General features: G+C 32.2%; 1 protein-coding gene across 7 annotated transcripts in view; it reads left to right on the top strand.

The window, feature by feature from the left end:
• The window catches only part of LOC145242090 (endothelin-converting enzyme homolog), a 955,595-nt gene that overhangs the window by 762,765 nt on the left and 178,411 nt on the right, over positions 1–14,419 (top strand). For all 7 annotated transcript variants that reach the window (XM_080105007.1, XM_080105006.1, XM_080105005.1 and 4 more), the window contains one exon: positions 12,353–12,562. In XM_080105007.1, the coding sequence (XP_079961133.1) occupies positions 12,353–12,562 (210 nt within the window). The remainder of the gene's footprint in view (positions 1–12,352; positions 12,563–14,419) is intronic.

Raw genomic sequence — 14,419 nt, 5'->3', positions numbered from 1 at the left:
AATTATGTGTATATGATTATATATTTCTATGTAATGGATTCCCTCCTAAACTAATTGACCATTATGAATGATTAGTATGCGTATATGATTATATATTTGTATGTATTGGATTCACTCCTATACTAATTAACTGCTTGTTATAAATTTAATGTATTATACATGTTTGTATATTTGTATAGATGTCATATTCCAAAAATCACATGCAATGATCACTTACTTTTTAATGTAAGTATTGTACAAGAAATTCTATCAAATTAATAAGGTACTTGTGTAGTATAGTACTAATATTAAAACACAAAGAAAATATTACCTGTGACATAAAAGTTATTAAAACCGAAAATCACGTTTAATATTCGAGTAGTATGACTTACATATAAGAAATAAGGTGCTTCTTCACTATAGCACCCAGATAACAAAATAAACAAATTCTTACCCCTGGTGTACATAAAATATAACACAACAAAAAATTACATAAACGTATCGAGTTCTTTCATTTTTAGATTAGAAAAAAGGTACTTGTACAGTATTCTAACCGAGAAATAAGGTACTTGTACAGTACCCTATCCAAGAAATAAGGTACTTGTACAGTATAGTACCTATATGAAAAACAAAGGAAATCTCACCTGTGGCGTACATAAAAGTAACCCAAACTGAAAATCATGTAATATATTCGAGTAGTATGACATTTATATGAGAAAAAAGGTGCTTCTTTAATATAGCACTCTAATATAAAAACAAACTCTCATCTATGACATACGGAAAAGTTCGCACAACAGAAAACTATGTGAAATCATCGAGTAGTTTCATCTATATATTAGAAATAAGGTACTTGTAAATTATCCTACGCAAGAAATAAGGTACTTGTGCAGTATAGCACTCATATAAAAAAAAACAAAGAAAATCCTACCTGTGAAGTGCATAAAAGCTATTAAAACCGAAAATCACGTTATATAATCGAATAGCATGACTTTTAAATGAGAGATAAGATATTAATTTATTTTGATTTCGGAGTATTATTCTCATCTTCATTAGTTGTTGTTTTCAGCTTTATTGGTTGTTGTTTTTTCTATATTTGACCGAAAACGTCGTGAAAACAACAACCAATAAAGATGACAACAACAACTAGTAATGATGAGAATAATAGTCCGAAATCAAAATAAATTAATATATATGATGCTCATCTCAAAAAATGAATTCCAATTGAGATTAGGTGCTTCTTCACTATAGCATCCAAGTGAAAAATCAATCAAATTCTTACTCTAGACGCACAGAAAATTTAGCACCTCACACAAAAACTACTTAAAAGTATCAAGTTCTTTCATTTTTAAATTAGAAAAAATGGTACTTCTACAGTATCCTACCCAGGAAATAAGGTACTTATACAGTGAAGTACCCATATGAAAAACAAAGAAATTCTTATCTGTGACGGACATAAGTTATCAAAATCGAAAATCATGTAATATATTCGAGTAGTATAACATTCATATAAAAGATCCGGTGCTTCTCCACTATAGCACTCTGATGTAAAAACAAACACACTCTTACCTGTGACATACCGAAAACTCAGCACAACAGAAAAATTATGTGAATTATTTTAAATATGTGTTGTGCATTACCCTCCCTAGGTAAGGATTTTTTTTCCACATACGTGCTGTAAATTTCCTGTTCTAGGGAAGGTACAATTATTCCATGCATAGCTTGTGTAATACCCGTTCTAGGGTAGGTAAGATATTCTTTTACTGAAGATGCCAAATGATACATAGATATAAGAACTGCTACTGTTCTAAAATTAACAGGTATGTTCAAGATTTTTCTCATTGTTTTATGCGATCCCGAGCAACGCCGGATAGCCTTGCTAGTCTAATATATAAAAGGCTACATGTCTGTCTGTCTCCATATTTTCAAACTCTATCTATTCCGAAACTAAAAGACGCAGAGCAGCACTAGGGGCCTCAAATGGTTGGATTTTTTTATGGAAGGTTTTTTATGGGTCTCTAACCGGTTAAAATAGTTTTTAAGAATCAAAAATGGGTAAAAATTGAAAAAATTGCTATACATTTTGTGGATTCATTTTAGTTTATTTTTAATTTTTAATTTTTACTTATTTCATATGCATGTCACGTTGGTACAGTGGTAACATCACCAGCTTTGAATGCTACAGTTTTGCTTTCGGTTTCGATTCTCGGTGATGACACCAAAATACTTTTTTTTTACTTTTGAAATCACGACTCCATAATAAAATATACGAAAGCTGGACAAATTAAAATATCATATTTAAACGTATTTTACAACCGGGCAAAGCCGGGCACCCTCTCTCCCGCTAGTATTATGTAAAAAATGATTTAAAGATATGGTCGAGTATTGAAAGAGAACATTTCTTGTAGTAAAAGTTTCAGAATTTTCAAAATGGCGTTTATCGTGTTCTGCATCCGAATTTTTCAAGTCTAAAGCCCACGTTTTGTTACAGATATAGTATCAAAAATGATCATCCGACTACAGACCGTTATGTTAAATCCTATCTTTAAATTGAAACATTAAAAAAACGCACACACACAAATATATTAAATCTAGATTTCAACTAATAGCTTATTTCAATTGAAAGCAAAATTAAATTGTTCAGGTGTAATATTAGTTTTTGTAGCGATAGTTTCGTAATTTTGAAAATGGCGTTTATCCCGTTTTGCAGGCGAGTGTTAAAGTATGCACATTCGTATAAACTGTTACGATGCTGCGTGTATATGGGAGCGTGTTGTACTCGTAGTGTGCAGCACGTAATTAAAACTTGTCGAGTCCCTCTCTATTTATCAAAGACAAACACAAAAAACAAAAGTCATATTGTACGATATCTTCCTTGAGGTCAAAAACCGGCGCATCGCATATTACATTTTCGAGTGTTGATTTTAATATCTAATTAACAGACATTTATTGAACTCATAAGAGATGTCTTTCCTTATTCTGCGCCCACGGGAAGGTAACTTATTTTATGAACCTTCGAATACGGCGAACATTTTCATTCTAATAAAATTACGATTTCATGATTTAAAAATATAATTTGGAGACTGTCGAAATAAAATTATATTGCATTCAAAGAATTGCGAATATATATTCACTTTGTGAGTTGGTATCAACGCTATTGCATCTACATTATTGTCTAGGTAGATACATGTACACGAATGTATAATATCATTTTATATTTAAGTTATCGTCACATTTTTCCTGCCGGAAATGGGGCATCCTACTGGATTTCAGTCATTCACTCGCTCTCTCATACATTCTAACTGGGATATAATTTTAAATTTTTAACCGTATCTATTGTTGCAATTGTTTGTATCTCTCTTGCACTTGGTTCACTGGGTAAATTTGACGGGCAGTTTTCGAAATTCTTTTTCATGGGTTCCGTTGCTCCTATGATTACTGGAATGATGATCTTCCTAAGATTCCAGTTTCCTTTCATGTCATACATAAGACCTTGGTATTTCGTTATTTCCCCCCCCCCTTCTCAGCACATGTTCTCTTGAGCATGTCTAATTAACCAGTCAAAAAGGCAATAGAAATATTCACAAACACTAACCCATATGAACAACATCTTAAACTTTAATCTATCTTGTATCAATTTATGGAATCTATCTATTTTACACTTATCGATGGCTATTTTTTTACCTTAAAGTAGTTTTTTTAGCTCCTTACATCACGTATTTCGAACACTAATTTCTACTAAGACTGCTTCTTTCTCCTTCTTGTCCCATATCACTATGCCAGGTTTAATAATTCCATTCCCTAGGTGCATAATAGTGGATAGTGTGTGACTTATTTCGGACTGTTCTTTCTGGTATCTATTCTCAGAACGTATCGCTACATTCGACGTTTAACTTTTTACAGATGGTCCAAAAAATAGAAATATTTACACGTTGCATTGTATAACAGCCGTCTTCCAGCAGAATCTTACGACTGGATACAACGCTCTCTACTTCTGTGTGGCAGGACCTACACTTGTGATTGCTGCGACCACTCCTTTTCTTAAAGGCATTGGTCATCCAGCCTTGATCTTGAGTATACATTATAACCCTCTCTTGATCACAATGGAGCGATCCTCTTTTTAGCTATATTTAATGCACAAATAAGTGTGTAGAATCAAAATTGAATTGAAGGATGAAACAAAGACAAACTAAGTGGAATACAATGGAGTGGACACGGAGGCATGCATGTATGGATCGATATTTCACCTAACTTTATTCACACTTTTTCAAGATACATGTTTCAATGAAGCAAGAAATATATATCTATATAACCATTGGAGAGTAGTCCAAAGTACGAATAAGCGTGTAATAAAAGTTTTCGAGAATGGGATAGCAGTATGAAAATTGTGGAATAGTAGTCGGTGATACTTCATGAAGCAAACATGCTGTAGAAATGTCGCCAATGAAGAGGTAGTTGGAGCGGTGTGTTTTGGGGATAAAATGTACGTAGGTTGGCAGAAGAAGCTACGATTGTGGGTGGAAGTTAGAGGTGGGGAATAGAATGAACGTTAATTGAGTGTAGTTGTTTTATTGATTGAATGTTGTTATATTAATTGCAGTTTGTTATATTAATTGAAGTTCGTTATATTAATTAAGGTGTGTTATATTAATTGAAGGTTGTTATATTAATTGAAGTGTATTTTATTAATTGGGGTGTGTTATATTGATTAAGGGTTATATTAATTGAAGTCAGTTTTGTTAATTGAGGTTTGTTACATTAATTGAGGGTTGTTATATTGAAGTCTGATTTATTAATTGAGTTGTGTTATATTAATTAAGGGCTATTATATCAATTGAAGTTTATTATATTAATTGAAGTTTGTTATATTAATTGAAGTTTATTATATTGATTGAAGTTTATTATATTAATTGAAGTTTGTTATATTAATTGAAGTTTATTATATTAATTAAAGTTTGTTATATTAATTGAAGTTTATTTTATTAATCGAGGGCTGTTGTATTAATTGAGGGTTGTTATATTAATTGAAGTCTGTTTTATTGAGTTGTGTTATATTAATTGACATTGGAAATGGATAAGTAAAGAGGTGCGTTTAAATGGGGTAATTAAAAAAATAAGAAAGAAAAGCATTGCTTCTTAATAAACGTCAGAGTATTTGCTGCCGGTATTTAGCATATAAAAGGGAAAATTAGCTAAAATATGAATTTGTAGATTTATCACATATGAATTTGCAGAGCCTCAATTCAAATTCCTGTATTGTTATTAACACTTGCACTACTGTTGAAATGATTCTTATAGCAACAAAAATCTGTTTCTAATATATTACAATATCTTTTGGCGTATCTTTCTTTTTATATTATTATTCGAAAGAGTAGTAAGCAAATTCCAGCAACAGAATAAGTAATCTTTCTGAATACATTCACAGACGAACAATTATTAGATTCGTAACCATTTGGGGGAAAATTTGAGAGAGAAATAAAGAGAGGGGTGGGAGGGGTCGGCCACTAGCGAATAAAAAGCACCAGCTGCTGTTACTGTTACTGTCACTAACTTTATTAAAACAATTGAGCTAGAAATATTTATCGAATTTATGGGGAAAATAAAACGGTATGAATGTTACCCGGACCGTGTCACTGACATAGGAAACATGATTATCTTACGGGATATTATCACTGACAGCAAGATTAAAGTTAACCATCTAGTTACTCTGATGAAAGATGGATAGAAAAAGTCTCCATACGTCAGTTGCAAAGTATCACGTAAAATATTACAGAAACTCCAAATGGAAAATCAAAAATGTAACACATTAAAAACACAGTCATTCCATGATGTTTCGCCATTTCTTAGATGAGGATTAACAAGTCGTATTATTTTGTATTATTCGGACTACTGCAATCATCTTGGGTGTTATTCACATAACGTTTCGGTAGATGTGGTATTCGATCTTCTTCGGGTGTATCTTGATACATCGGTTCTCGTCAGATCATCGAAGTTAAGCAAAGATGAGCCTGGCCAATACCAGATAGGGTGACCGCTTGGGACTACCAAGGCGCTGTATGTAAGTGAAAGCCAGATCAGTCCTGCTGTTTTCCAATGTGTGTAGTGAGGACGTGCGCACACATCAACATCCATATGAACTGATTATAAAGGTTATGAACTCCATCATCTCGATTGCGGTCGTAAAATGATGATGATGTATCTTGCTGAACTCTGAAATCTTTCTGTTCTAATTCGGGAATCTGCATGAACTTTCGAACGGAACTCTTTATTTAATCCTCGTGTGTGTGGGAGGTAGCATGTTCTCGTTTCGTCAGCCATGACTGTGTAGATGTCCTAAGTAATTCGCAATCGTTTTTTATTTTATCCACTAAGCTACGGGTTCTTGCGCAAGGAATTGTAGAGTAGTCAGCAAAGTACTTGGCAAATGCAGTTGTAAGTTACACTCTTTTGGAGGTTGAAAGTTCAGTCCTCAGTGCGGGCGATGCTAGAATACACTGGAAATCTGGAGAAACGTGGTGCCACTCAGACCCCAGTTATTATCAGTGAGTAATCACTATTGATGGCCTGTGTGAGAACTCCTAGTGACTAAATAATAATAATAATAATAATAATAATAATAATAATAATAATAATAATAATATAGAAGTAGGGGAACCTGGGGCAAAATAAGATAGCGGAGTAAAACGAGACACAACAGATAACTGAAACAGAGAGAGAGAGAGAGAGAGAGAGAGAGAGAGAGAGAGAGAGAGAGAAAGAGCTCTTTCGTGAGGAGTCTGATCAAGAGATCACGTGGTAACGCCTTGCCGTCAACGTCTACCATTGTTTTATTTAGCCCCGTATATCAAAAAGGGGTAAGTATTCAAAATTAATCTATTTTGATCTGTGTCGAACTGTAGTCTGAGAGTGCAGAAAGCTGGGTGGCCTGTCAAGGGGACTGTAGGAAATGGGCACACTACGGCTGTGCAGGTCAAGACGAATGCAACAAAACCCCAATCTTCATTTGTGAGCTCTGTGAAGACTGACTGATTCAGACCAAGATCCGTCTCGTTTTGCCCCAAGCATGGAGGAAAACGGGACAATACAGTTAGCTGAATAAATCATCTGTATTTCTTTTGAAAATAATTTCTCATCTTCTTTTTGTTGTGGCGTTGTTTTCCAATACTTTAAATGTTCAGTACACAGAATATGGTTTATATGTCAATGCTATCTTTGACTCGACAGTTCTTTTTTCCTTAAGTATCTCGTTTTGCCCCAGGTTCCCCTACACTTATTTTTAGTCTTACAGGAATTTATAATGTTTTTAATAAAGTTAATGTAGAATAAACAATCGTTGTAGTAATGGTCGTGATTTAATGGGCTATGAGGACATCTGATATATATATATATATATATATATATATATATATATACCAGTGGTGAAAAAACCGGACTAGAGTGCTCAATGTGTAGCCAGAGCAGTATATAGGAAATTTAACTAATTCTGGACTCACAGTAATAAATTATATATATATATATATATATATATATATATATATATATATATATATATATATATATATATATATTGTTGTTGTTATTATTATTATTATTATTATTATTAATGCCTACAGACACTAATGTTTCATCTTTTCGGGAATTATCAGTGCAGGGTGTCACGATTACCGCCGATCGCGAGATTCGAACCCGGCAAGGAAACCATCTCTGACTACATTAGCAAGGAACAAATCCACACGGGCCACCGCTAACCGCAAGAAATACAGTTGAAATTTAAACATTTATTTTTTAATGTCAAGACGATAATAGTGATCTAATGATTATAACATCATGATCTGCGCATGTAAGCTTAAGTGACCGACTTTTAACTTCAACTTAGAATGTTCACCAATAAGAACTGAGTTCTTAAAGGGGCTGACATAATTATTACTATAATTATTTTTATATACCGACAGACACTGGTGTTTCATCCTTTCAGAAATCATCAGTGCAGGGTGTCACGATTACTGCCGGTCAGGAGATTCCAACTCGGCAACGAAGCCATCATATATATATCGAAGAACCCCGGTATACGATGGCCCTAGGATACGGATGTTTTTTGTTTTTTTTCAGGTTACGATGTGGAATACGATGTTTTTTTAGCCCCTGGTTACGGTATTTGCCCCACATTACAGTGTTATTTGCAATGTTATTTCATTATATACATGTGTATTATATATTGTAGCGTATTTTGTAACTAATATTTAATGCCGTACCCCGGGGTTCTACTGTATATAGAGAGAGGAAATATGTTTATTGTATTATATTTCATCTGTTAATTATTCCAGTCCTTTAATTTATGAAGCTCGATGTAGCTATAGAGCGTATACAAATAAGTGACAAAATTCTATATTCCAAATTTCAACATGTTGACCATCTTAGTGTTTATTCCTTTATTACGTGGACAGGCACAATGCTTGGCAGCACCTGTTTCGTAGCAAAGAATCATTAATGTAATAAATTCAAAATTTGACATAATAATTACATGAATGATTCAGCGTTACGAAACAGGTGCTCTTAAGAATTGTGCATACTAATGTGCTTAAAGAAATAAACGGTAAGATGGTGAACATCTTGAAATTTGGATTATAGAATTTTGTTATTTATATATTCAAACACAGTAGTGTTTTAATATATAGGTAAGTGGCAGTTTTAGTCATTTAGAACTGCTTTAAAGCTTCATTGCTCAATTTTTCGACCAAATTTCACAAAATTATTACAGTTTATAGATCAACTTCTCAGCTATATTGTGAAAAAAAAACAATTTTCAATTTTCTTTCAGTAAAACAAAAATTATGATGAATTTATTGGTGTTCAAAATCGTAAAAAAAAACATGTAAGGAGGTGAGCGACGTTTTTTTATGACTGGTTTTCATAGTAACCACGTCGTTTCAACGATTAGTGTTGCTACTAATTCACTGCTCTCGCGAAAAGAGAAGTAACAAGTGAAACAAAGAGAATAAAAGAATGAAAGGAAGATAATTGGGGTATTTTATTGAAAGCAGACGATTGACGTACATTGTTATTAGATATGTGTATGTTATGTTTATGGGGGCAAAAGATAAAACTGGAATTAAATAAAGAACAAGTGAATTTATTGAAAGCCGGGAAAAATCATGAATTACAATAGAAAAACGCGAGGATGGAAAGTAATATGGCTAAGCTTAAACATGTAAAAGTAAAGGACTGGTTGTTAAAACTGGAAAAGAAAAGGACCAGATATTCTAGTCAAAAATATAAATTTATATCTTAAAATATTGCAGAATTAAGAATTTTTTAAATTCAAGTCATAACATTATATAATCAATTCCTAATGCTGCAATATTTTAAGTTATAAATTTATATTTTTTACTAGAATATCTTGCCCTTTTCTTTTCCAGTTTTAACAACTAGTCCTTTACTTTTACATGTTTAAGCTTAACCATATTAATTTTCATGCTCGCATTTTTCTATTGTAATATATATGTGTATATGTGTGTGTGTGTGTGTGTGTGTGTGTGTGTGTGTGTGTGTGTGTGTGTGTGTGTGTGTGTGTAATCAGGCAATGGGAGAATTACAAATGAAATTTGTCGAACCTAAATTGAAACAAGTCATCCATAATTGATTTACGTAAGAATTGAATTTATTTCTGCAATTGCAATGCCTCGTGTGAAATCGAATCTTTATTCCAATACATGGTCGCAAGAATTTGTCACTCAACCGCAGATACCATTTATCAGCAGCATAAGCAATAGTTCTTATAATATAGTCGGGAAAACTTGGCATTGTTCGTTTTTACTTTACTCAACGAAACATTAAATTCTCTTTTTTTTTTTGTAGTTGTTCTTTGTTGTAGTTATTTTGTTGCTAGGTAAAAATAAATTATATATATATATATATATATATATATATATATATATATATATATATATATATATATATATATATATATATATATTAGTCTAAAGAAGCTTTGAATAAAAAATGCAAAAATAAAAATAAAGAATGTAGTTTAAATTCCCGGAAGGAAAAAAAATTAACTTTAACCTATCGCAGACTTAGCACCTACAAAATCTGACTTCTTAAAAGTTTATAATGACAAAAGAGAATTAATTAATATAAGAATGAAAAAAAGGCATTAACTAAAATTGTTAAATAGAAATAGACTTAACACTTGCATAAGCCGATTTCGTAAAACAAGATTTAACTACATAAGGATGAAAAGAGAAAACCTTAACTAAAATGTTGTAAATAGAAAACGGGGATCATCAGCTTCTTACCATGTAGCTGTTTCGGAGATTTAAAAACAGGACAGCTATATATATATATATATATATATATATATATATATATATATATATATATATATATATATATATATATATTAGTGTTGGGACGATTAATTAGAATCAGGAATCCAAAAAATCGACAAATTTGGGGGATCGGAATCGAAAAACTTTGATGCCTATTTTCCGATACAAAACGATTCTTTTAATTATCTTCCATACATATTCCATATCTAATACATATATATATATATATATATATATATATATATATATATATATATATATATAAGGTCGGGTTTCGATCCTGGCTTGAGGCAGTTACCTGTCTAGCCGCACTGATGAACTGTGAAACAGTACTATATGTGAATGACTATATATATATATATATATATATATATATATATATATATATATATATATATGTTTATATATATACTCATATATATGTATACATATGTACATCTATCTTCTATACTCCTATAAATCTGGTTTTCTTTTGTGTGTATCGATATTCATATTAAAAACCCTGTTTTCTATTTATTTTAAAAGAAAATACAATTTTCTTATATCTTGGTTGTGGAATTGCATTCACTAGCAAACGATCTAGATAATTTGCATATTCTTTTAAATATTTATTTTAATTAATTCCCTCTTAGTTGCTTCGGTTTTTTAATGGGATAATCATCTTTAGTTAACTTTTACCTGTAATTATATTCATGCAGATATTCTACATGATTTATACTTGCATAATATTTGTGAAAAAAGTTTATAGTAAACACTAAATTGTTCCCATATATATTTATGTATGCGTATATATTTTTGTTAAACAAATATATCCATCTATCCATTATTTTTATGTCTATAAAAGCGAAAGTTTGTGTGTGTGTGTGTGTCCATTTCCATACGCAATAACTCTGTCAATTTTAAGTCTACAGACTCGAAATTTGATATACAGGGTACTGAGATTTGGGAAAATCGATGTGACCGGATTTCGGCAAGGAATTTAACGAGTAAGGTCAAAGTTTAACGATTTGACTTTTGAGAACTCTACCAAACTCCTCCGACAATTTTTGGTCTAAACACTTGAAATTTTAGATATAGGTTCCTTGGACATGGATCTAACTTAATAAGTTTATTTGAGCCAAAAACAATAAATGTTAAGAGGTCATAATAGGGGTCAAATTAAAAAAAAAATGACCGTTTTTTTTGTTTGTTTTTTTTGGGTTTTTTTTTTTTGTTTTGCTCAGCATACACCACCAAACACCCGGGCAACGCCGGGCACCCATGCTAGTATATATATATATATATATATAAGCATATATATATATATATATATATAAACACACGTATATATACATATATATATATGTACATATATATATATAAAAAACACACGTATATATACATATATATATATATATGTACATATGTATACATATATAGGTACATATATATATGTAAGTGTGTTTATATATATATATGTATATATATATATATATATATATTCTTATAATGTATATATTCAATATAGTTATTCAAAATTGCCACAATTAAGCTCAATAAAAATGGATTTACATTTTCAGAGCAAATGTAACTTTATAAAACGTTCCAGAAGTATCCACTTAATTCACATGCATATTGTTTTTTTTTTGTTTTGTTTTTTTTTGCTATGTCTAACGCGTTTTTCATTTGATGGTATGAACATACAAAACAAATCATCAAAGATTTACATTAGTTCCCCAGGAAAAAATAAACAGTTGTTTTTTTTGGGGGGGGGGCAGGATTAAAAAGGATAAGTAGTGTACTTAATTATCCTTTTTATTCCAAGAAAAAACTAAAATATTTCTTGGGGAATAAATTAGTAAAAAAGGAATACTTTAGTAAAGAAGGAATACATTAGTAAAAAAGAGTATTCCAAAGGGAAGCGATCCAAGAAAAGGGTCTAAGTATTAGAGTAGAAAGTTTTCCTCTTTCTTTATTTATTTTTTATTATTTATTTACTTGCTTATTGTATTTGTTATTTATATTGTGCCGTTATTCCTTACTGATAAGGCTCTTTTGTTTTTCTGCAGGTGACCCTTACTGCTCGACGCCGGCTTGCATCTCGGCCGCTGGTTCGATATTGGCCGCCATGGATACCTCAGTCGATCCATGCCATAACTTTTATCAGTACGCGTGCGGCAGTTGGGTACGAGACAATCCGATTCCTGAAAATTATGTCAGTTGGGACAGATTCCAAGAACTGTCCGAGAAAAACTTATATCGATTAAAAGGACTGCTAGGTAAGTTGAAGATTCATTTAATAGTATTTCATTCACAGAATTCTGCAATTGTTGGATTGGGTTAAATTGTTGTAGTTTCTTCCAGAAATTAGTGCGGTTGTGATTTTCTTAAAAGATGACGATCAAGATGTCGTCGATGGTGTTGTTCATTTCGAATGGATCAGATTATTATTTCTGGTATCCATTTTCCCGATATCTTTCCAGTTCAAATACTTTTTACTTACGGTAGGGGCCATGCAAAGGTTGCTAATATCCCTAAGTGAAAGTGTTTCTGTGCAACGAACAGGATTCGAACTTGATACAACAAGGTTGCCGGTCCAAGTCTTTGACAACTTAGCCACAGTCATCTCTTTCGTCACCATTGAATCTGGCGAGAATACTTTCTGCTCTTCAACCAATTTAAAAAATGTCCAGTTTTTTGTTACTATTTTTCAATAAAAATAATAATAATAAAAAGCATTTGGATCGATTGTTTTTGCATAACGAAACGGATCTGTAAAGAAAATGTACCAAAATTTTAACAAGAGCCGTTTTGTATGAAAAATAAACATTTGGATCTTGGAATATAGCTATACTGTTATTTTATATATATATATATATATATATATATATATATATATATATATATATATATATATATATATATATATATATATATGCGCTATTGTTATATTAAATATACATTGAGCTTCTAAATAAAAAGGATTGGTATACACAAAGAGTGAAGTATAAAAAAATATATTTTACCAAAAATAAGAAACATATATATATATACATGGGAATGCAAAAGTAGGTATACAGTGGTCAAAAAAAACAAAAAACATATAAAGCTTAAGGCATTTATTATACAGACAAACAAATGTTGCATAAACAAGTAATAATTAGCACGTATAATAAGAAACACATGTAATAGGAAGCCCTATTTCCGCAGGTATTCAAATTGCTTGCCGTCAGCGTTAACACATTCCTCTAATCGAGAACGAACACTCATGCACACTCTAGAACAAAGATCTTTATCAGCATCAATTTCCTGACAAGCTTCCAAAATGAACTGAATCATGTTTTCGACAGTGCGAGGCAGGCTTGCGTGCAAAAACCTTATCTTGTACTGTGCCCCAAAAAAAGAAATCCATAGGAGTTAAATCTGGCGAGCGTGGTGGCCAGTCGATGGCGCCACGGCGTCCAATCCATCTGTTGGGAAATTTTAAGTCAAGTAGTGCTCGCACAGTGAGTGCAAAAATAGGTGGGGACCCGTCTTGTTGAAAATAAAAGTCATCATTTTGGTATTGTTCACGTACTTGGGGTATTATTGTATCCGTCAACATGTTTAAGTACACAGTTTGATCAATACTTGTGTGAAGAATAATGGGGCCAACAACACCTTTGCAAGAAAGCCCGGCCCATACTGTTACCCCGGGTTGATTGAGTTGTTTTTCAATAGTGATGCGAGGGTTTTCAGTTGCATAATAAACGCAATTGTGTCGATTAACGGCACCTGATAATTTAAAGTTTGCTTCGTCAGACCATACAATTTTATTTAGAATACCGTTACCTTCAAGTTCCTCGCTCAGGATGTTTTCAGAAAATTGTAAACGACGATCCGAGTCATCTTCCAATAAACCATGTATCAATCGAGGCGTGTACATCTTTAGACCGGCACGATTCATCAGGCGCCCCAATGATCTACGCTAAATACCAAGTTCAGATGAGGCTCTGTATTTCGATTTCTGTGGGCTCTGAGTGAATGCCTGAGCAACTTGGAATTCATTTTCTTGTGTGGTCACAGTAATTGGTCGACCACTTCTCGGTGCATTGTTAATACTCCCTGTCTGTTCAAATTTGTCACGCAGTCGATAA

Source organism: Euprymna scolopes, chromosome 21 (genome assembly GCF_053919585.1).
Source record: "Euprymna scolopes isolate OS-2025 chromosome 21, ASM5391958v1, whole genome shotgun sequence".
NCBI lineage: Eukaryota > Metazoa > Mollusca > Cephalopoda > Sepiida > Sepiolidae > Euprymna > Euprymna scolopes.
The sequence above is the reverse complement of the archived record's forward strand: the minus strand, read 5'-3'. Positions and strand labels throughout refer to the sequence as shown.